Source organism: Pieris napi, chromosome 10 (assembly GCF_905475465.1).
Source record: "Pieris napi chromosome 10, ilPieNapi1.2, whole genome shotgun sequence".
Lineage (NCBI taxonomy): Eukaryota > Metazoa > Arthropoda > Insecta > Lepidoptera > Pieridae > Pieris > Pieris napi.
In genome coordinates this window covers 3,341,434-3,366,926 of record NC_062243.1, presented here as the reverse complement: position 1 = coordinate 3,366,926, position 25,493 = coordinate 3,341,434, and the positions used below count along the sequence as shown (strand labels likewise).

Genomic DNA, 25,493 nt, shown 5'->3' with positions numbered 1-25,493 from the left:
GCACGCACGAAAAAACATGACTCATGCGGCGTTACCTCGCTCTGAGGCGTTCCATTTAAGGCTTGAAGTGCAAGCGAGAGCATGGAACGAGCGACAAAGAGGCACAATCGGCCTCCGCGTTCGGCAGCGTTCGACATCTGTCTCCTACTTGTTTATTCAATTGTGATTTCCATTTACCTCCTTCTCTATATCCATATAAAATGTCTATCAAACAAATAAAATAAAATTTACTTTTGAAAAATGCAACCATTCCATCAGTATTTTCTAATGACGTTGTCACTTTCAACTATCGTCAGTAAACCGACTTGATTTTTTTGCAAGTTTCTTGATTGTTTTATATGAAACAAAACGTTGATTTAATATCGGAGACAAAGGCATATTATTCTGAAAATAACGCTTTCATTTTACGTTAATACTACAGCCACAGCACCCAAGAGATTGTTTCTCAAAAAACATTGAAATAAAAACGGAAATTTCACTCCTCGTAAATAAGTTACGTTTGACATTTGCGTCTCAGCAGCTTGATGCTGTAATTATCTAACGTTTCCCTCGAGTATTTCACTAAAACGTTATTTATACCCAAATCTGTGGGTAATTCACAAAAAACTCGGGTGTCTACGTTGCATTCGACGACACGGCTCATTTCTGAGAAGACAAATTACACTCATGGCAGTCGAGCACGGAAAAAATGCGGCAATTAACCAATGTAGACGCACCGGAATAACTACGATATTTTTGGTTCAATAATTTCTGTAATTATTTTCTTTTTGTATGTACTGTCGCTTATAGAAACCTAGCCTTACTAAGTTGTATTAATTATTCATATTTTTTGCATTAATAATAATATTTTTTTTATTAATTTTAAAGTTCACAATAAAAGAGTGCGACTTTACACGAATTACGATCTAGCCTATACAATAATTATGGCTAATAAGTAAATACATAATTAGCTTAAACTAAGGTACCTAATGTTCATCAACAGTCTTAGTGTTCTATAATGATTAGACACTATGTTAGTGTGTCCGAGATACCGCACTTGCACTTATATTCTCTACGCAGTATTTTGCGTGGATTAAATGATAATAATAAAAATAAACTTAATTGAAACATGGTCCAACGGGCGGCCATATCGCTACTCCTTCCAGTCACAATTTCATTTCAAAAAAGTCGGCGAAGTTCTCTTGAGGAATTTAAATTAGGTCATACTATTTTTGTAAGAATATGTTTGACAGTGCTAAAATTTAAAAAGTAAAGCTTTAACCATAACGAAACATAAACTTCATATTTAGACATCTAATGGATATAAATCAATTAACTTCTACGCTGTTATTTATTAATATTTTATTAGCACATCAAAGACATATAAATAATATCCCGACCATCATTCTGAGCTCATTAGAGATTTAGAATTGCACATTCAGCTCTCGGCGATAACAAATGATTACGACTTATATAAATAGTAGTTTAACTCCGGCCGTTCGTTTAAGCTCAGGAATTTATAACGTGGAACAACCGGTCGAAAATAAACTATAAAAAACAAGAGCCACTGCACGTTTGCAATTAAAATAAAATTATATGGATCATCTATTTAATTGTTTAAAGCTTTGTTTATTGATGTGAATTATATTACGTTATGATAAAAAAAAAGAATAAGATATGTTTTATTTGATTCTTACACTAAATATAACAATCCCTGTACTTCAATTAGGTCCCCTGTTCGTGCTGATTTAAAAGAACTGTGTTATGGTATAGGCGGTAAAAATTACCAAAATATTTAACCATTAACAACAAAAGTCTCACCATAATAAGTGTCAATATTTAGAATCTTAGAGCAGTGTTGGCCTAGTGGCTTCAGCGTGCGAATCGCTGAGGTCGTAGGTTCGATTACCGGCTATTAACCAATGTATTATGTCTATTGAATATTCGTTCGTACGTAAAAAATTAACGACGTGAGTCAGGCACAGAAATATGATCACCCACTTGCCTGCCTATTAAGTATATGATCACGAAAGAGACAGCCATCCTAAAAAGTGGTAGCGCCATAGGTTTTTTACTTATCGCCAAGTACCTACTGCAGCCATTTGTCAAAAACGTATTGAATTTTGACAATAACATATTTGATAAGTAACAGTTCGCGCAAGACTTAAAAATGTTTGAATCTATATAGGAATTAATGTTGGTAACTAAGTACTAACTACTAATCATTCCTCGTAATATCCTTTAATGAAATTCTAATAATTAGTAATAGATACACAATATCTTTTGCATTGTATTTGTAATTTGTCAACTACGCGACGTTGATTTCCTCAGATAGTAGATGTCAATTAATTATGAAAGCAAAATGCCGTGTAACATAATCAGTTATTTATCAATGCTGTGACAGATCCCGGCGTTTGTCACCGCTTTCGCCCACGGAGCTGCATCTTGAGCATTTGTCTCTTTAACATCTCACGAAATACTATTTTCGACTTTATCACGGACTACATAAGAAAGAAATTCCTTTCAATGAGCCATTTCGTTAATACGATGACAGTATAGATCAGTCGCTTATCTGATTTCATCTCAAGGGGATATTTTGAGTACGTCTAAAACTAACGTTATCACATCGTTCAATCTGTCGCCGATTTGTAATTTAAAACTAAGTTTAGATTTAGTTATAAGCTTACAAAATCGTGGCCAATTTTGATAAATGTAAAAAACACCTTGATTTACAATAAAGGCGCGTTCAATGCAAGGCGGTCTTGTATGCAAGTCGACCACAATCGGGCGGCAATCGGCTTGGCAAAGGAACGACTGAACAACAGCTTTGAAGACTGCGCCATTCAAATTAACTTAATGCGTTGAGTACAAAGAGTTGTGATAAGCGACGAGACGGGAAACGCGCTCCAATTTTTGAATGCATTCGAATTTCGAATATTTCGAATGCCGCTGCGTTGAGTTCCAATATCAATTAGCTATTTTTTTAAATATATTACATGACTATGGATACAAGTCCTTTAGACGAATTAGTAGCTAGATTCTTTTTTAAATTATCAGATAATTTGTATTTTGTTAGTACTACACTATTTGACACACATCTCAGGAACATATTGTTAACTTCAATATTTGCGAATCTCAAGTTAGAGAATTTATAATCAGTGTGAACTAACAAGCAGGTAGATAAAGATAAACGGAACACGGGTTCGTAACAAGAATAAATTTACTTCGCGCTAAGACAACAAACAGTGTGTTGTCGTAGTGCGAACTCTGTTAATTTGGTATCTTGATTAAGTAATTAACAGTTTCTAACTTACGTGACCTTTGGTTAGGACAGTTGTAGTTATTGTAATTTAAACTGACGGTGTGACGTAATACAATTCAAATTTCGAATTCAATTTTCAAATTCGAGTTTATTTTTATTCCGGCAATGGATGGATTTTTCCTTGACTTATATTAAAGAGTTCTTTTTCCTTCCGGTAGATAAAGGAACGTTTTGGTGACAAATCTAAAATAGACAACAGATGTCGGTAACGTCTGTGGCCATTCGTCGTCGCACAAGGCGCGCGCTCGACCGTTGACAGATCGGACGTTTCAAATTTAGAACAGCCATGTTTTATTTTGAATTTTTGAATGAGTTATTGAGTGTCGAATTCGTAACAACATTTTGTCTGAGACTACAAATTAGTCTACTTCCCGACTTGAAATTATGAGTGTTGAGCACTTTATACGGTAATAAATTAATTTCTTTATTATTTTAGGGTTACGTTAAGAAGTAAACGATGCTTCTAATTAATTACCTCACATAACAATCATTTTTTATGAGCTTGTTTATTATACACGTGTTTTAAATTAGGAAATATAATTATAGACAATAATAAACTTAAATATAGAAAAGGGACAAATTACTTTAACATAGAAATAGATCGTTATTTTCCAATTGTACAAATATATTCCAAGTTTATTATCGAAGTATGGTTACCAGGAGAACAGAAATTTGTAGCCGTACTTTACGGCTAGTTCACATGAGACGCGTTACGGCAGTCACTGGTCGCCCACGAACAACATTCAAATGTATTGTTTATGTGCACAGTGGTTTATGCCCAACAAACGTTGCATGCCTGCGGTCCCCAATGGACCGATGCTTTACTAGTACGGATAAAATTGTAAGTTTAAGTATATTAAATTAAAACATTTCTTTCTAAGTGAATTAATAATACAAAAGTTTTCGATATGTTAACATTATGTAATATGATCTGTGCCTGATAATTCAGCAGAAAGATATCCATAAATTGAGCCATACCCATGATTAATTAATCATGCCTATTGACCGACTTTAATAAAACAGGGGCTGCTCAATCCAAGAATGATCTGGACTTAGAGTCTGGTATCTAGATGTACTTCTCAGGTGGGATCTTAATCATTGGATTATTAATATTTTTAAAGCTTTTTATTAATGAATCCATACATAAATTGCTTAGTTAATATTTCTTACATGTAGTTAGTTTTTTATTACTTTTTAGCGGCCTTGTATTGGCCCATTTTGGGTTAAAAGTCTCCTCCATATTTATCCATTCCTCTTTCCATTTTTCTCTGATTTTTCTGTGTTGTTTTGATCTTACGTTGAAAGGGCATAATTTTTGTGACGTGGAGCGCCTTTTTTATTTTTATTAAGGTCCTTTTCTTCGTTATTCATATATGTCTTGGAAGGTGGTATCAGAATATTAAGGGGCTTGTAAAAGACTTCAAATTTCATAGTATAAGAAAGTATTTTCAGAAAAATAAGACAGTGGTAATGAAACATATGATGCAAGTGCATACTTAAAATTTTTAGTATTAGTACTTTCAATGAACTCTTAAAAACATTCCTTTATCTCAGAGCAAAACAAAATCCAACTGAGTTACAGTCTGCATTCATCAAATTATCTTCCATTAGCTTTAAAGGGCTCTTTTTATAAATCACAGAATAAGTAATTCGTCATTGTCAATCCCTTCGCTTGCTCAATTAAACATGAACCTCGTCCTGAGCAAACCTGACACTGGACTAAAATAATGGAAAAAAATTTATCCCATTTGAGTCTTTAGTATATTCTGATGCGATGTTTGTCTTATAATATAAATAGCTGGACCAACCTATTGAATATAAACAAGACTTTCGTCTCTTTCGGTCAAATTACGTTAATGTTGCGATGAAAAGAGATAGATGATAGTTCTATTAGACTGATTTTGAGAAACTAAATCGAATTTAATGAAACAAATATATTTTAATAAATATTTTTGTTGGATAGGAATTAACGCAATATGTAAAAATAATAGCACAATCGTTTCAATGTACAATTAATATTTATATAAACTAAAAAATTAAGAATGAATAAAAAAGCAACCCCGCATTAAAATCTCCAACGGGAACAAGTTTGAGCCATTTCCTTCTACATAAAGCCCTTTAATTTTAGTTACAATTGTTGCTTCGAAACTTATTGAAGACACACTGTTATCTTATTTATATTATTTTAAATTACTGAGCGGCTTATTTATAGACAACATGATATCTCATTCAATAACATTTAGTGCGTCACGTATATAAATAAAAAAATCTTATTTATGACCGTTTAAAGATATACTAAACTTGAGGTAAAACCGTAAAAATGACATTCCGTCTTTGATCATTTGGTGCGGTTTTAAAACATTTTTAAGAAGCTATAAAATATAATAAAATTAATAATAACACAGTGGAGATACAACCCTATATGGTCTCACATATCGTTGATCATTTTCTTTATATATGAACAACATAATAATAATATTATTATATTCTTTACTAGCTGACCTGGCAAACGTCGTTTTGCCATGTATATTATTTCTAGGAAACATTTTTTTAGTTCAATAAAGATAACTATCTACTATAATACAAAATAGGGGTTGATCGTAGAGGGGTGAAAATTAGGGGTTGTATGTATTTTTGTATGCTGTATCATAAAAAAATTAAAACTAACAAAATTGTCCAAAAAATAAAAAAATATATTTTTTGGGGGAAACCCCTTATCACTTATCACTTATGAAAAATAGACAGTAGCCGATTCTCAGACCTACTGAATATGCATATAAAATTTGATAAAAATCGGTCAAGCCGTTTCGGAGGAATATGGTAACTAACATTGTGACACGAGAATTTTATATATTAGATAAATCACCTTACACCGGACAAAAGACTTAACTATCAGCCGATTTCCAAACTCTGTAAGCAAGTGGTTTAATCTAAAGCCCAACTCCATGATTGAGCGACACACGTACAAGTGAATATATAATTTAATCACCATAATAATATCTCAGAAGCGGCACGCCATTATTGTTGTGCGAATGCCATTTTATTTTTCCTAAAGCGTTCGATTTTCAATCTGAGAAACGATGAATACGATACGTCGATTGTAATTTATAGAACAATTCTTGCTTCACTATTGTTCAAAAAGCTCAGGTTAGTTTTTAAAATATTTACTACGCGCTTCCAATACCCGCTCGGGTAGCTATATTTTTAATTATACGTAAGATACCATATATTGTTTATCGTTATTAAGCTACATATTTACATACTTGGTGATTTCATCTTGAATAAAAGTTTATATTACTAATTTAATGTATATATGTCACCGTAAAATTGTAAACACCGTTAGATTGTAGTCAATCTCGCGAGATTGTAAACTGTCGAAAGATTATGAACTCAACATACTGCTTACAATTTAACGTATTATTATTCGATAGATTGATAGATTATCTATCGAAGTAAAGCCGTCAAATTACAAGCTTAAAATTGTCAAATTGTTAACTGTCCCTGATTGGTCGGTTTTATAGTAGACCGTTCTATGTCCATAGAGTTAGGAATGAAACACGGGTATCAGTCAAATTAACTGAATGCACTTCAAGAAGATTACAATCTACCGAATAATAATACGTTAAATTGTAAGCAGTTTGTTGAGGTTCACAATCTTTCGACATTTTACAATCTCGCGAGATAGATTACAATCTAACGGTGTTTACAATTTTCGGTGACATATATATAATATATGACAATGAGAGCAATGTTGGCCTAGTGGCTTCAGCGTCCCCTCTCATCCCTGTCGTAGGTTCGATCCCCGGCTCTGCACCAATGGACTTTCTTTCTAGTGCGCATTAAACATTCGCTCTAACGGTGAAGGAAAACGGCTTGCCTGAGACCCAACTGCGGCTGATCGCCTACTTGCCTAATAGATTGAGAAATAATCTTAACAGACCTAAAAAGGTTGTACGCCGCTGATTTATTTATTTTTTATTTATGATAATATTTAATTAGATGATACTTTGAAGTTACGTAACAGACTAGAATAATGGCGTCTGTATTGGATATGCAAATGTGATCAGGCGTTTACAACCACATTCAAGAATTTCACCAGATATCGAACCTTCCGATTGCCCCATACTTGTTTACTAATCAACCACTTTGGTTGAATGGTGAATTTAGTAAATATTTCATCCAAATTGCAAAAATTTCCAAGCTTTAAAGCACTTTAAAAAATCGATCCGATCTCTTCGCGCCATCGAACTTTACCTACTTTAAAATAAGGATAAATTGCAAAACTTGGTAATTTTACTCTCCACCATGGCAATTTAGCCCGTTTTTCCTTGGTTTCATTACAACAAGTTTAATTGAAGGCCACTCAGTAAATTCCAAGTTTTCGCATGCATTTTAATCTGATTGTAGTTTGTGTAATGGGTATATAAATTGTTTTCTTGTTCGCTAAACGATTTCGTAATTAAATGGAAGATGTATTTTACTTTGAGAATTCGCGTGATTCATGAGAGAGTTGTTGTTTCATATTTGAGAAAAAGTTCGGTAGACAAAAGAGATTCTTTGTTTATTAAAAAGCGAATAATTACCTGATAACATAAAAGATTTTTAAGACGGTCATTTTTAATTTAAGTATATAAAGAATATATTATGGAGTAATGTTGTTGGAGTAATTAGGATACATTTTAATTAAGCTAATTTCCTCATTTAATACGTAATTAGTCTTTTAATTAATCACCACTAACCTTGACATTGTAAAATGGTTCTAAGTGAAGTTGACTGCATTACTCGGCTGCTGATAAAACTATCAATGGCGTATTAATTGTTATAATTGTATTATTGATAATTTTTTGTTTCTTAAGCTTTTTATTACAATATATGTAAAGTATATCGTCATAGTCGTAGAATAGTGACGGATCAGACAAATCGTAAACTTTACAGGGCAGCCATTTAAAAATAATATAACGATGTTAGTTTTTGTCATAACTATTTTAATTAATAATAATATTCTGTTATTAAGAAAATTGGCATACAAGCAAACTAAAGGGTTTGTTGTGAAATAAAATACAAATAATAACATTAAATTACACAGTTTTCTAGAAAAATCACATGTTTCTATCTTATCAGTCACTTCACCGACTGATTAATTTGAAATTAAAAACACCTGGATTTTTTTTAATGTAGCCGTAATATTTAGTCAATGTAGTATCCAAATATGATAAAATGTGGATTTTGGATTTTTTTCAAATCCGACATTGTTCTACCGAGTTTTCTATATTTACGTTTAAATTTTTACATAATAGCTTCATTAATTCTGTATAACTAAGCGTCCATGCAAATAAAATGCTTTAAACCCTACAATGCGCTTCTAAGTATAATTATTTTAATAACTATACCAGTGTTGGTTGACATCTTGCCGTGGTCCTTTTGTAAGAATGCCTGTCCGGTTGTCGCACTATAACTATTGTGGACTGAGGTCATTGCACTCGAGTTATTTATTTATGAAGTTGATGAACATGAATCTACTATCGAGAATGGGTTGGGACGACATTTTTTACGAATCGAAAAAGGGCAGACTTGAAGGGGAATGAGTTGTGTGTCAACGATGTTGTCATTTGCTATTGTGTTTTTATTTGTCCGTTAGTATTAATGCAGTTAATTTTATACCAGTTTGATTGGTTTTTATCAGATATTTTGAATGGGTTTGGAAACCTTACTCCGAAACCGAAGGTCCTGGTTTCTATTTCTAGAAGAAAAACAGTTATAAAACTGTTTTACTTGAATTAATTTTGTACAGAGAGATAAATTGGTATCTTATTCTACTAAGCACAATATTTGGATGTATATCTGTGTTTTTTTAAATAATAAAAATTATCTTCCAAAGGCCGGCAACGCACTCGCGAGCCCTCTGGCATTGATAGTGTCCATGGGTGGCATGCTATGAACGTTTTTTTTATTAACACAAAATTTTCCCATAACGTAGCGTATAAAAAGTTAAATAGACTTTTTATTGTTAGTTTTAAATGCAAGTGATGTATGATTTATTTAAGGTACTTACCTAAGAAAAGTATATATATATGCCAATTAAACATATCCCGCATATGTTGGTTACGTTATAGCTAATGCAACATTTATAACAATTAAAAGCTTAACGGTCCAATTACAAAAGTAGTACCAAGTCACGCGAAATAATATTATTGCATAGTGTTCATTCTTATTGCAAACTATTAAGAGATCACAAAACTAAAATAGTCCTGAATGCAGCCGGAGAATAGGAAAGTTAAGAACAAAGCTGAATTGAATGTGACTATTATTTTTACAGTTATTGCATTAGACTTCAAGTTATGTGGGAGCAAATGTTTTACATTGAATCGTGAGAAATTACATAAATAATATCACACGCATGTTACAAATTCACATACCTAATTATAACTCTGCTTTTCCAATTCAAAATTCACGGAATAAATAATTTCATTCATAGCTAGAATTACATTAATTAATTTTATGCAGGATGATATTTAACTTATTTTTTTATACTACAAATTGAACTTCATCATTGCATAACCATTGTACATTCTTTCTAATATTTCTGCAGATAAGCTATAAACAAATGAGCCCATATTTATATATCAAATGCATTTTATCGTTTTTATCACTATGAAATATTTAACGCAAAGTATTAATATAATCACGAGCGCATGTGGACTTCTTATGCGATAAAATCTTAAGCGAAATCAGAATTAGTGCTACCAGTGCGATCTTGAAATAACGCATGCAACAAAACAAAATAAATCGAGGTACAATAAAGGTGCTCGGTAGACAAACAAGAAAAGCAAAAGGATAACAAAGGGTACTCCTGAAGCGTTTTTCATCCTATTTAATTTTATTATTCCGGAACTTTTGGCTGCAATTGTAAATTAAAATTATTTTGCAGCAGAGAGGAAAATGTTACTTGATCTTTGTTTAGTGTTTATTGTTAAATATTTTGAGGTTATATATGTTTTTTTGTTATCTTAGCACATATTATTCGATGATTTTCGTCAGCCAAGATATACGAAAGTGAATAAAACGAACTTCTATTAGTGAGACAATTCAGAATTTTTGAACATGAACAGAATTTATACGTCGCTATATTTCCCGGAAGGACTATTCTTCATTCGGTAACCGAGACACGGTTATAATACGGCAGATAGATAACGAATAGCTTAGAAAAATATTACGTTTATCATTGTTCACTTTATATCTCAAGTTAAAAAACAAAAGACGAAAGCTTTAAGTGAAGTTAAGAAGTTCATTTCATTGAATGGCAAAGCTAATGTGTTGACGGACACTAGACACAATATAAATAAGCTAACCTAAGTGCGAAGTAGCCATCCTTCAGCACTTTCTCATGCAAAAGTCGAACGGTTACTTGAATTCTTAGCTGAAGTACTTGTCGGTTTACGAGCGTAGAGCGATTTAATCCACTTAAAACGCAAAGCACAAACTCACAGCCGACAAAGCTCTCAGCCGCTCTCATTTAAAAATGGAAATAAACTCGGAGCCATCTTTGAGTCGACGCGCGACCGCTGGTTGAATTCTAAGTGCTTCTACTGGCTTGGTGCCGATTCTTTTTTGGCTTGATGGATCGCATCCTGTGCGTCTATGTTCTTTCATTTACCCTCTTTGTTCATCTGACAATTCATTCAAGAAAGCCACCGTCCAGTCGTCACGAGTTATTTGTAGATCAAGCGACCACAATAACAATTTCAAACATTCGTGCTCGGATTTGTTATGTCGTCAGAAGAGCTGTTTCAATAGGGTAAAAATATGTCGGATAGAAAATATCATTTGAATTTTTAATAACGTTGGAGGGTATATGAATTAATGCTTGTTTGTATATTTAAGACTAAAGTCACCGTCTTCGAGCGATCACTCGGCATTTGCAATGTTTATTCAAGAGTACCAGGGAATTACTTGCCCGAGGAGCATGTCTTTGGACCAAGTCTTAATGAAAGAGTTCGTTTGCGAGCAAGATTATTTCGTTTTTGTTTATTTATGTACTTTCTGGCCTTCCGCGAGTAACGACTTGGCTTGTCTCGCGTTATTAACTTTCACTTCAGGTCAACATCGTTCTTTAAGCGTTTTCTGATGTATTTGTTTTAACAACTGTAAAATATATTTGTCATAAATTATGTGCTTATTACGGTACAGTTACCAGACAAATAATTTAAGATGAACATGACAGCGGTCAGGGTTCTTATGAAAAATAAATATATTTACGGCGATATGCATTTCATATTTTCGTTTGTTTAATGCTTGATGTGTTGAATTTTTTACAAGTATAATCTTTTTAAATAAAGATATTGAGAGGTTTATTATGTTATATACATTGCTGACTATTTTGACTGAAGGTAAGATTTTGGTAGGTGCTAAAATATCGGTTAAAACTGAATTTAATATTACAATTATAAACTTTATTAGAATCAGATTTACCAATTACCACCATTTGCTCTAATTAAAGTTAATATTATGCCCTGATTACATAATTCTGATTGCAGTGTTTAGGCAAGAGGCACTACAAAATGTTTATTTAGGTCTTCGCCTCAGATTTCTAAATCTGTTTCATGATCATTTTTAAATCTAATTAATAGGCAAGTAGGTGATTAGTCTCCAGTGCCTGGCACACGCCGTCGACTTTTTGGGTCTAAGACATGTCGGTTTCGTCACGATGTTTTCCTTCACCGTTCGAGCAAATGTTAAATGCGCACATAGAAAGAAAGTCCATTGATGTACAGCCGGGGATCGAACCTGCAACCTCAGGTATGAGAGTTGCACGCTGAAGCCACTAGGCAAACACTGCTCAAGTGTTTATGCAAAACTGTGTTAAATATCGTGACATGTTATGTAAAGGTGTGACAATCTATGATGAACACAGCTCGCACGTGTGACCTAGCCATTAATAGAACAGCGCCTAGAGGAATCGTGTTTACTTACAGCATGCAATTACTTAGTTGATACATTGTTTACAAGGCGTTTGAATACTCTAGATTGAAGTGGAGCTGTTGTTGTTCAACGGTATTGTATATGCAGCTAATTAATTCATTTGTTTGTATCCCTATAATCCAAATCTCTACATCATTAGTTGTAAACGTGTAATTCAAATCCCGGACGATTTTGCTGAGAAAAAGTTTAATGGAGTTACGTTATTAGTTCGGAGTTTGAATGTACCAATGATAAAAAAGATTCTCAACTTGTGGTTTGTTCCATGGATAATATAAACCATATTAATGGAATAAGGACGAAAATTTTAAAATATTTTTAAAGTGAAACTTCTTTAGGCGCATGAGGGTACAATTTTAAAAAAAAACGTCACGAAGACGTGCAGCGTTTTGTCGAATGAAAGGGAGAGAATGATTGAGACCGATTGAGAGAGAGTGAGAAGGGCGAATTAAAATTTCGTAAAGAGAATTTATGAAATATTAGTATTTTATGTTTTATGCATAATAATTAATTGAAATCTCAAATGACGAATTGTAAATTAAAATGCCACGTGTTTTACTATCGAAGAAATAAATTTAAAAAATTAAATTTATTATTTGTATTAATTTTCGACACTTAATATTTTAATGACAATTAAATTCCTAACATCTTCCATTTTTCCTCCCTCTAAGTCTAAATATGAACAAGAGTTAAAAAATAGTTTTCCAAAGAAGACTTCTGACATGGTGTACGCACGCACTTTTTTATTTTCAACCAAACCGTAATGATCGTGATTCATTTACACTTAGGTACTTCAAGTAATTAATTACAGAACCTACACTTCGTTTCTCGGAAGTTAAGTTTCCTGATAATCCTGAATTATAGTACTGTGGTGTTAAATAAAGGAACAATTCAAACAATTTATCAATGTTAACAACCCATTATACAGATTATCCTTACTTTTGTTTAATTATAAAAGGTTAAACATTCCCAATTTGTAATCCCTTACATAATTCAGCCGATTTTAATTGCCCTTTTTCTTTCGAAAATTGCGTGGTAGTGACGGAATAGGCCTGTAGGTGCTATATACTAATTTTCCCGTTGAAAATTGCTTCTGTTCCTAATTAAATTAGTTGTGATGAAATTTCTGTTTCTTGAAGATTTTCTTTTGACAATCAAGTTTCGTGGTACGCTTGTTCTTTTGTTGCCGATGTAATAGAAGTTTCTTTTGTACTTTGTTCATCTAATTTTATATATTCAGGAGAGTGTATAATTTCTTGTACAGTTTTGAATATGTTTCTTTGAATAGAATATATAATTAGATTTCAAGTTTTATAAAAAAAATATTGTTTTAAAAACTAGTCAATTTTTAAGGGATAGAGTTATCTCCAGTCCTTAAAAATATAATAATTATATATGAGGCTTCTTTAGCGGATTGCAAGCAAAAATTCTCAATTCTTTCTATCTTTCGCTGACTGCGATTTCTGTAAAACATTCGAAATGTTAATACAATAATTAATTTGAAACATATAAACCACACCGATTATGTCTGGATGTTTTAATCTAATAAATATTAGTTTTTTTTTTAGAACAGGGCCAAACGGGCTCACATGATGTTACGTGATAGTCCGCCTATGGACACTCACTTGTCAGAAGGCTCGCAAGTGTGTTGCCGGGTTTTTAGGTATTTTCTTAATTAGCTCGTGTTCCAATCCGTTGTTGTTGTATTAAAAAGCAACTCTATTATATTATTTTGGTACTTGTGTAAACCAAAATAATATAATAGATATTTATTAAAATTATGTAAGACAATAGTTACTATAATGCTACACTGATAAAAATCCAGGTGAAGATGAAGGAAGAAACCCGCATTTGATTGGTCTTGGACAAACGAATATAATATCGTAGTATCATGACGTGTGCAACGCGTGTTGAACTAGAGATAATAATAATTAAACTTCATGACATAAATATGGTTGTGACAAAATTTATACTGTGACCAATCACAATTAAACGAACCGTGTCATCGTTTTACATTTAAAATGTCGTTAAATAAATCAACATAAAATGAAAATAATTTTATTTCGTTAAATAAATTCTCAATTATGTCGCAATAACAAAATGTACTATTTTAAACATAGAATTTCACTGCTCTAACACCATCTATTTTGTTGATAGGATGGTGACCGAGGATATCTTGAAGGCCTTGCATCCCGGTACGCTGACCTCTTCTCAACCCACTACGGCGATGTTCTCGACCATCTTGAGGAATTACGGAGGCACGAATGGGAAGAGATGTCACCAAGGATGCGAGTTATCGGAGGGCCTGGCACCCCCCAAACCCCGCCCTCGGCTAGTCCGGGTTCATTGGCCCTCAACAACCTGACCACATCACATTCGCAACCGATCTACGTTCCTGGAAAGTACTCTGTGAGTAAACAATTAATTTATTGATAATGTATAGTTAAAAACAGAACTCTTTACACTGTTTATAAGCCACCTGTGACAAATAAATGTACACGATATACGGTATTTGTTTTGTCTATCAAGAAAAAAGGTTAATAAAAGATAAGATCCCAATCAATAGATATAATCTATCATCGATGGAGTGAGGTCGCATTTAGTAGCCTACGCATCGTCTGAAAAGAAGTTGGGATGTCATAATAAAGCAACACAAGCAGAGCACCTTTCTTGACTAATCGCAGACAAAAGCCAACATCCAATTAATAATAAAGGAATGCTTTGTTAGACTTTTGTACTTAAAATTAATTCAATCCATACTCATAGTAGTTCATTTGCTCTCTTACGGTCGAATAACTAATTATTGTCGTGTGGCAATGTTCGTTCCCATACTCCTCCGAAACGGCTCGACCGATTCTTATAAATTATTTATGCATGTTCAGTAAGTCTGAGAATCGGACAACATCTAATATTCATCCCCCAAAGTTTTTAGTTTTTAGACAAAAAAATTTTTTTTAAATTTATGATACAGCAATAAGTACAACCCTTAATTGTCAACCCTCTACGACGAATCCCTATTTTTGATCATAGTAGATAGTTATTTTTATTGAACTAAAAAAAAGTTTCCTAGAAATAATATACATGGCAAAACGTTTGCCGGGTCAGCTAGTAACTATATAAATTTAAACACTACTAAATGTGTCCTAAAATGCGAACAGTTAACACGGAAGCAACTTTTATTCAAACGGACGACAAATATCCGTAACTGTTTCTTATCAATAAATTACGACTATTTAACGTAAAATTTATTACTTCGTTGATAGAACTCATTGCTCGAATGGAATTTAGCGATACGGGTAATTGGCAAATGCAATTAGTCACACTGATAAACTTGTGTACCGAGTATCTATCTGAAGTGCTTTTACAAACTAGACTGTGCCAAACTCTTTTACAACATTTTCAAGACTACATTTTGTTACATTTTAAACACATTTTGAAAATAGAATTCCATTCTAGTTTGGTTCAACCATGGAAATATAACTATGAGGCGCAAACTAGTTGCTGTGGTCTCTGGCAGAATGACCAGCGCTGTGGAACATTCTGCTCCTCAGCATAATGCTAAGCCAGGGCCAATTACAGCCACATCACACACGCATTACACACTTGAAACGAACCGAATTGGAAAAGGGATTTTGTTTGATTTTTTTAAATTGTTTTTGATATCTCTCATTTAATTTTTTCTTTAATTATTGTTATTTTGTGTGTTTGTGTTTTTGTTTGTAAAAAATGCAAACACAATTTATTAGTCTATGTCTATGTGTAACGTAAAGGTACCATGTTCCGCTATCACTACACAATCCACCATCAGGAGAAACACGCAAGCACTATCTGATACAGTAATAAAATAATACAGTCGATCTTGAATGACCTGAGTAACATCAATCGAAGATTCAACCGTTAGTGTCTTCTTCTTTAAAATTAATATAAAAAGTCTTTTCAGCCTTCAAGCTGCTTGACGGACAAGGAAGAGGATGAGATCTATGGTTTCGGTTACGGCGTTTTTGGGAAGCAGATGTTGCAGAGGCAGCAGCAGCAAAAGCAATTGCTGCTTGCTCAGCCATCGCAACCTTTGATGCATAACCAGCAACACAACTATCAAAGGTAAAATTAGAAACCAATAAAATACTGGCTTGAAGGCTTACACTCATTCGAAGTTATTGGATTTATTCCCGGCGAAACAATTTAATTGTTTGGGATTGGTCGATATGAGAGACTGATGACGGATTAATCTACGAAAAATATTAACACTGAAACCTTCCCCAGATGATGGGAATTCAACACTAATATGATAAACCATGTTAGAGTATAACTTAGTTTGGAAACCATAGCGTCCACTATATAGATAGGTTCACTATCATTTATATCAAACAAATGTATGGGAAAAGAAACCCAAAACAAACGCGCATAAATATATGTATTATGTTTATTAAATCTTAAAGAAATAATCTTTAGAAAATGTAAATAGAAACTTTGAACCTAGAATGTGTTAATTTCTTCATTAACGTAGATTTAAATCTAACAGCATAATGTTGGCTTAAACATGTTTTCCTTAAATGTAAAGAATTTATTACAAGAGTTTTTAATTAAAACAACTATCAAAAGATAACTTTTTGTATGAAAAATTCCATTTTAATAAACGGCTTTCATAACGCAATAGTCCTGAGAACACAATAGCATAAATTACGTAGATTTTAACAGGTGTGCTAGTTAGATAAGGTTCGACGTTGTGTAATGGATTATCTAAATTGAAATCGAGCGACAGAATTCGGAAATAGTTTTAGCGTTGAATTGCATTCGGAGAATTTTCCTTTAGCCCGATTTATTATTCTGAGTGACACAATTCTCTTCGTAACTTAGCATTTTCATTCTTTAGCTTACTAAGTGTTGATATTTATTTTAATATTGGTCCCAGAGGTTTGGTTTTGTGATCTAACGAAAAAATGATTTTGTATTTGCAAAAATGCGCGTGCGTCTTTGACCAGCACAGAGTGGAATGCCATCTATTTTTGTTCTAAAACAATACTTAACAACTCCAACACAATATATTATAATTCTCTTATAATTAATAATATAATTCTCTTATATAATAATTCTCTTCGTAACTTAGCATTTTCATTCTTTAGCTCACTAAGTGTTGATATTTATTTTAATATTGGTCCCAGAGGTTTGGTTTTGTGATCTAACGAAAAAATGATTTTGTATTTGCAAAAATGCGCGTGCGTCTTTGACCAGCACAGAGTGGAATGCCATCTATTTTTGTTCTAAAACAATACTTAACAACTGCAACACAATATATATGTTAACGTAAAATTGTAAAAACCGTTAGATTGTAATCTATCTCGCGAGATTATAAACTGTCGAAAAATTGTGAACCTCAGCGTACTGCTTACAATTTAACGTATTATTATTCGGTAGATTGTACTACACTAACTTAGTTATCATTCAAACTTCTTTGGTCAATTACAGATTAATTTTACTTCCCAACAATTTCATATAACTACCGAATAATAATACCTTAAATTGTAAGCAGTTCGTTGAGGTTCACAATCTTTCGACAGTTTATAATCTCGCGAGATAGATTACAATCTAACGGTTTTTACAATTTTACGGTGACATATATAACACTTAAAAATAAATAAAAATCAACCATGACATACCTTACAATTCTAGACAAATTGGACAAAAAAATTCAAATATTTTATACAGTTTCTCACTAAAATATATCATTAATTCAATGACGGTAGACAAGAAGAAACAATTTAAATTCACAGTGCATCATATGAATAAAAGGTGCTACATTTCATCAGTGGGTGTGAGTCGCGTGTGTCATAAATATCATATTCACATGATACCACTCACTATTTATTATCTTTTCTACAAATGTGGGTGTCGAGAATAGAGAATAGTCATTACCTTACCTCAACCATAGTAATAGTACTTAATATTTATGAATCATGAGTCCTCTTACAGATTTGTCTAGTCAGACATTTATTTATTTACCCTTCATTGCCATAATACACATAATTATACATATAGAAAGAAAAAAAAACAAAAAGTAAGTAGGTTACATAAGTTATTAGGAAAAGAGCGGCCTTATCGCTAACAAGCGTTTTCTTCCAGGCAACCCTAAGACATTTTAGGTTTACAGAGAGAATACATTGCATGCGGTTATCGCAATTCTTTTGAATTGCGATAACCGCATGTTAGTAAAGAATAACATTATTTGAATATAAACCTAAAAACCTTAAAAATGTATAATATAATAACTAAAAAAAAACATTTAAAAAGTCTTGACTGCCTTAGGTGTTATTTATTTAATTTGGAGTTTTATCTTTCTCCATTATCGGAGGAGCTTGACTTCACCTATATCTACTAAAATTAATGTTGTACTTAAAAAACAAGTAACATCCTGCCCGTTTGCCCCCTGTTTTATAAAAAAAAAAAAAAAAAAGTAATATAAGGATTGTTTGTTTGCGTTCGAAGAAGAAGATGCGCTGAAACTTGTAATTAGTCAATTGAACATTCCTATTAGACGTCAACTCGTATTACAAATATTAAGTTAGACGGATCTTGGTAACTCAATTAACACTTGGAATATTCTAATAGCTATGAGTTTGCAATTTCAGAACAGACTTACTATATTTGCGGCACGACTTACATCCGTAACAATTAATATGAGAGTCTAAAGGATTTTTTTTAAATATGTTTGACCAAGAGGTTGTAATAAAAAATTTGCCATAACATATTAATACATTACCTTATCTTTATAAATGATTTGCGTACGCTATATGTATGTAGAGTATCATTAATTATAAGCTTCAGATAATAAAAACAAACATTATCACAGAGCAGGTAATAATAAAAGGCGACAACAGCTGATGTAAAATGTCGATCTTACAGCCGTTTCTTCCAGAAAACCCAGTCGCTTAAAAAGCATTTAAAATTTACAAAGGTACCTACTAAAAAAGAAAATGATTATGTGAATCGAAAACATTGAATATTTTCATTCACTTTAAGGTATAATACAATGGTTCAACTAATTAAACTTAAAATTTTCATTTTAAATCTGCTGTATTATGTAACGTAATTAACTGTCGTTATCTGTGATCTCTATTCATCGTGTCCTGACATTCGTGTTTGTGTTGTCTATGGTATCATTGCACCGTGTTTATGACAAATGAACATGGATGACAATTGACTTTTTAATTTTAATGACACGGGGTAAATGAGAATTGGCGCGTTATTACATTTTCATTGCGTCATAAATTTCATATATTTATTTGCTCAGCATTTGGAAAATTAAACGAACAGAAAAATAATACGTAAGCCTTTGTAGCCGCAAGAACAATTTTAAGAAAACATTCGTGGGCGTGGCAGATATGTGATAAATTATCACACTTACGAGTTAACTTATCGTTAACACTACAAGATAATAAAACAGCATTCACGAATTATGTCGACTCTGCACAAAAAGGTACTACTACTTCAAATTTTAACCTTCTTTATTGAGCACCTTTTAAAGTCCAACATTTCTGTCCGTGTTATCTGTTTTACGAACGGACTTAAATTGGGACCGGTTGTAACCGTTGTTAAAAGTAATTAACCGACCGCGCCGTTAAAACGCGGTTAACGATTGAATAACGTTTCAATGAAAAGATTATGTATACCATTATTAAATGAATGTTTCAGCAAGTTTATTGAACTGAAAATTATACTGATTCCTTGATACAAAGTTTAACCCACACATACCGTCACCGATTCCTAGAAATACGTGGCAAAATAATTTTTACTTCGGGTATCTAAAGTTAAATAACAATTGTGTTGATGTATGAGAAATAACCGCAAGAATGTGGCCGCCTTATACTATAAACTATACCTACTATATATGTTATTATTGTACCACATATGATATGTTTAGGGAATGCAATCCCGATCCCGCGGGATTCTGATCTCGCGAGATCCCGTGTAATTTTTCGGGATCAATCCCGAAGCACAATATGACGAGATCCCGTTCGAGATTGACGGGATTGGGAGATACTGATTTAGTTAGTGCAGAACATACGTTGCGTTTCATGATTCGAAAGCTAGAAGACCTAAAAACTACTCTCTTAGAAAAGTTGGTCTTTTCGATGAAAAATCCGAATAATTTTCAAGATGATTTGGAGCAATGGAAAGGTAACGAGACTTTCCAATTGCCAAGCAAATATCTAAATCAAAGAAATCAAAAAATATAATCACACTATTATAGAGATTAATAGAGTAGTAGTAGGAATATGTATAAGTGCTACTGCTACATTAACTAATACATCACTTCAAGAGGAATTAGAGTCAGTAATAAAAAAAGTAATGGATTTATGTGAGTGTGGAGGAACAAGGGGGCGATTTTTGCAGTTTACATAATATAATTGCTTATTCACGCTGTTGCCAACCAGTGATGAGTTGGAGAGAGCATTCTCAGCAGCTGGGTACATCGCAACGAACATTAGATGCTGGTTATCATATAGCATTCTTGATACACTTTTTTTTAAAGAAGTAAAAGTTAAAATTAACTACTTTTTAATCTCCTTAAACTATATCTAATTTTGTTTTGATTATGTTTATGTTAGTAAAACTGTTAATAATTATTAAGTTAGCCTTACTTTTCTTTCAAATAATATTTTGTTTTAATTAACGTCATTATCACAAAGAAGCAGTTTTCATCGTATTCAGTCAGGTGAAATTCACATCTTTTTAAACTGGACGAGATCCCGAAAATCTCGGGATCCCGCTGGATTGATATTTCTAATCCCGCTTTATATAAAGTCACAATCTTGTTTCGTTTTCACATATCTTGCAACAAAATATCGAGATAAACAAAAAAAAAACGCTAATTTATAATTGATAGCATTTCGACATATCAAAGGAAAAATTATTTATTTATTTGCTCTAAGCTTTAAGCTTTCTTTAAGTGGTGCTAAAATATAACGAGCACACGATGAACTTAAAATATGTATTGTGTTTGGAAATTGTTTACGTTGCTTTTATAATCCATGTAGACCATTATTTTTTTAGTTTATGTTCTTTTGACTAAGACCATTAAACATCTGGTTTCTACTGCTAATCTGGTACATAGGTATTTTTTACCATCGTCATTCCACTTGTCAATTGTGATATCGAACGTAAAAAAATCTTACCAAGGTATGTAACTTCAAAACTTTTCACTGTCTGCGTTTTAGCTTTTTTGAAGTGAAACTTCTTTATCGGGGTTGGAAAAAAATTTAGTGTAACATTTTTTCGTTACGCGTCACATTTTTCCGTTACGCGCCATCTTTTGAAGTGAAACTTCTTTATCGACGTATGGGAGAAATTTTGTAGCAGGTTACGCGCCATGTTTCTTTTTGAAGTCAAACTTCTTTATCGGCGTTGGAAAAAAATTTACACACATTTGTCACATTTTTCGGTTACGCGCCATCTTTTTCTTGTCCCTACCACGGTTGATCCGAAGAGATTCGAAGCCATTAGTAAGAAAATTAATAACGATAACAATGATAGTAACACTAATAATTCTATTACAATTCATGAAATTCTGTAATAATCTTAGTAGTACAGTAATAAGTTAAAATGAAATAATTGTATTTGTATTCATGTCTATGATAATAAAAGCCTTTTGTTAAACTTTATCTAATTTAACTTTATTTAACCAATTTCTGAAAAGTTGCATATAGTAGATCATTTTTCGAAAAATAAGGTCATAAAGAAGTTTCACTTACGTGTGTACACCTAGTACACGCACACATTTTTTTTACTTAAATTTCAGATAGGCACTGTGTATGAGAGCATTACTAGCCCAGTGCCTTGAGCGTGTGATTCCCAAGCCCGGTATCGTGCGTTCAAATCCCGGCTGTGCACTAATTGAATTTTCTTTATATGTGCGCTGGTACACTCCTCATAAAGTGAAAGACCATCACGAGGACACCGCTATTATAGACCGAAAAATCTATGTCTTCAGTCACTGATCATCTTGCCTATTATATAATGATACAAAAAATATAGATTTGATCTGTAGAAACTTGTATTCAGGTATATAGCACTGCACTTTTCTTATATATATTTTGTTCTACGTATGAGGAAAATAACGTTTATCTCTCTATACATATAAACAAGTGTATTGTGGAAACCGGAATTCTCCCATTAATTTATATTCGTCAACCTAAATTGGTCTGAAAATCAATATTCATTGCATGGTTGCATGTTCCGATACGACTTGGGTTGATTTATGGTCCATTGTGGGATAGTTTGATCCCAATACACGGTTTAATACTTTAATACAATACACTATTTATAGACTTATGGATTAAGGATGTTTGTCGAAATCCAAATATTAGTTGCGTTCAGCTTTATGCGTTTTATAACTTCTTCTAAACCTTTATTAAGTAGGTACTATTTTAACTCTTCTCACCTCTTCTCGGTCGTATTCTTCATTGCATTGTTGTCACTCTAATGTTCCTGCTACCCTGCAAGTGATATCTCCCCACTTTGTCCGGTCTGTAGCTGTAATCGTGACCTTACCGACTACAACCAGATTGTCCAGGTTATCAGATTCGCAAAGGGTAATAAAACCATAGCTAGTAGTCATTAAAAGCATAAGAAACTAATGATATTCGTACTAACTGTCGTTTGTTTCTAGGTCCCGAAGGCAATCTTTGAGGCCCGAGAAAATACTTTTTTTTTTTAAATTTGTTAATAAAAACGGCTAATTACGCTACCCCCGTAATTTCATACTATTTATTAACAAGTACGTCAGTCACTACACAATTAAAATAAGTAAATAATTGTTATAGTTTGAGTATTCATTAGGTATATATCTTACAATTGTGTTGATTGTATAAACTATATTACGTAAAAGTTTTGTATGGACGTAAGCTCGACACGCAGAGGACGTAAAATTCCTCACATTATAGTGAATTAAATAAACCCTCTTTAACAATTTACGTTCTCATTACCGGCTGAGCCTTTCCACAATTGTCATTAGCGCTGATATTGTTAATAACCCGATACCAAAATTCATTTTTGGACTTTTATTTTGCGTTGCTCGCAGGCATCATTATTTAATTACGAATATGAAGTTTTTAATGCGCTCGTACCCTGGTTGTATTCAGGATGATGTGGTAATGCATTTTAATTTGGACTGGTTTTATAAACTTAAATAAATTAAGTGAGTTATAGTTTTTAAAGAAAAAACTTTTTAACCGGATTAAAGTTATGTATTATTATAAATTTACAATTATTTAACATAATTTTAAACACCTTTTGTCTTCAGTCACCGTGACCACTCACGCTGTAAAGCACGCGAAATTTACTATAATACATAACTTTAATCCGGTTAAAAAGTTTTTTCGTTAAATGTGTAAAGGTTATGTCAATAAAAGACAATACTATGAGTTATAGTGTTTACCTAGTGGCTTCAGCGTTCTACTCTCATACCTGAGGTCGTAGGTTCGATCCCCGGCAGTGCAGGACTTTCTGTCTATATGCGCACTCGAACGGTGAAGGAAAACATCGTGAGGAAACCGACATGTCTTAGACCCAAAAAGACGACGGCGTGTGTCAGGCACTGGAGGCTGATCACCTACTTGCCTATTAGATTGAAAAATGATCATTAAACAGATTCAGAAATCTGAGCCCAAAATCTAAAGGTTATAGCGCCGCTGATGTATTTTATAGTGTTTATTAAAACTGAAGTCTCCTGGAGTTTCCAAGTTCAGACTAAAGCAAGCAAACTTATTTTCTTAGAAGTTCAATATCTACCGGCTACAAAGTTTCTTAAGTATTTAAATCTATTTAATTTATAAAAGAAAGGACAATAGTTTTAAACAAGACTTTTTGTTTCAGCTGCCTGAGTCCTCGCTCAGCGTACTTTTATGAATTCCCTCCCAGCGGTAAGTTATTTAAGATTTTATATTTTATAAAATTATTCGTTAGGCAAATTTTCATATTTTGTAGAAGATAAGGCTGGTTTGAACTATGAATTTGTTTTTCCTTTTAAAAGTATAACCGCTATGATGCTGTAATGCTGTATTTTGTAATTAATTTTATAAACAATTTATTAACATTTAACGCATTAATAATACAATGAGAAAATTTTAATAAATGGAAGGACAACGGGCGTCCTTATATAGCGTTTTCTTCCAACATATAACAATTATATTATATATACGTAAACGAGTAGTAGTATATTATATTTTAGAAATATGTTAATCAATTCCCCGTAGACCAAGTCCGAAGATTAAAAGGTTCTGTCCATTTACCGCTGTTTAATTAATCGGAATTTAAGTTAATAGTTTAGTTTTACTCTTATATATAAAATTATAATTGTATAATTTGATATAGTCTAACAACTATGACTAGGGTTGTTAAGGCTACTTAGACGAAATAAAGCTATGTAGTTAACAGCTTAGATAATTGGCATCCACCGATTTACGCTTATCATATTCATGAATTCTCTATCATTAAATGATGTGTACATGTTTCAGATAACTGCCTCGGTACAGCTAAGAAAAAGGTGACCACATTTTCAAGACTGCTACGCGGATTAAAATCCCATAGAAAAGAAAAACATGGTTCCTGTTCTCCAAAGCACACACACAGTCCACGGCAAACGTTGCCGCCTCAGCGGGTATGTTTTTGTTTAAATCAGACAAAATACTCACGTGGAGCTTTGGCCGAAAGTTTATAATAATTCTACTATACATTGCGGCATTATCAAAAAAACTTGTGATAACTTTATCACGGTTTTGGTGTATGGTAAGAATATTTGCAAGGTGTGAAATAGTATAGATGCACATAAAGCATGTTCTAATATTGTACAATTCGTTTCTAATTGATGACTTATATAATTAAAATCAGATAACGCATTGTACAATAGAGCATATAATCTAAAAGAGCAAAGTGACAGCTCAAAAGATGATCAAGCATATGGATTTGACCCTACAAAATTTCAGTGAAGAGAAAATGGTTCTAACGCTTGCAAATGCTAATAACAAGGTGTATTTGTAAAAGATATGTAGATATAATAATAATAATAATATAGGCTTTAAATTCCGAAACTCTGTAATTTTATATATATGAACTAGCAAACTCGACGAACTCCGTTTCGCCACCAAGATGGCTTCGTTTTATGTAACATATCGTTTGGTGATCCCGCTTTTCTGTTGAAATTTTTCCTGAATTTTCTTTG

The 25,493-nt window shown here is 32.7% G+C and overlaps 1 protein-coding gene across 6 annotated transcripts in view; it reads left to right on the top strand.

Annotated features, from left to right (window-relative positions):
• LOC125052882 overlaps positions 1 to 25,493 on the top strand; it is a 122,441-nt gene that overhangs the window by 81,387 nt on the left and 15,561 nt on the right. For 5 of the 6 annotated variants that reach the window (XM_047653931.1, XM_047653933.1, XM_047653932.1 and 2 more), the window contains exons 2-5: positions 14,435 to 14,686; positions 16,209 to 16,378; positions 24,149 to 24,195; positions 24,790 to 24,932. In XM_047653931.1, the coding sequence (XP_047509887.1) occupies positions 14,435 to 14,686; positions 16,209 to 16,378; positions 24,149 to 24,195; positions 24,790 to 24,932 (612 nt within the window). The remainder of the gene's footprint in view (positions 1 to 14,434; positions 14,687 to 16,208; positions 16,379 to 24,148; positions 24,196 to 24,789; positions 24,933 to 25,493) is intronic. The other variant, XM_047653928.1, reaches the window with a different exon arrangement.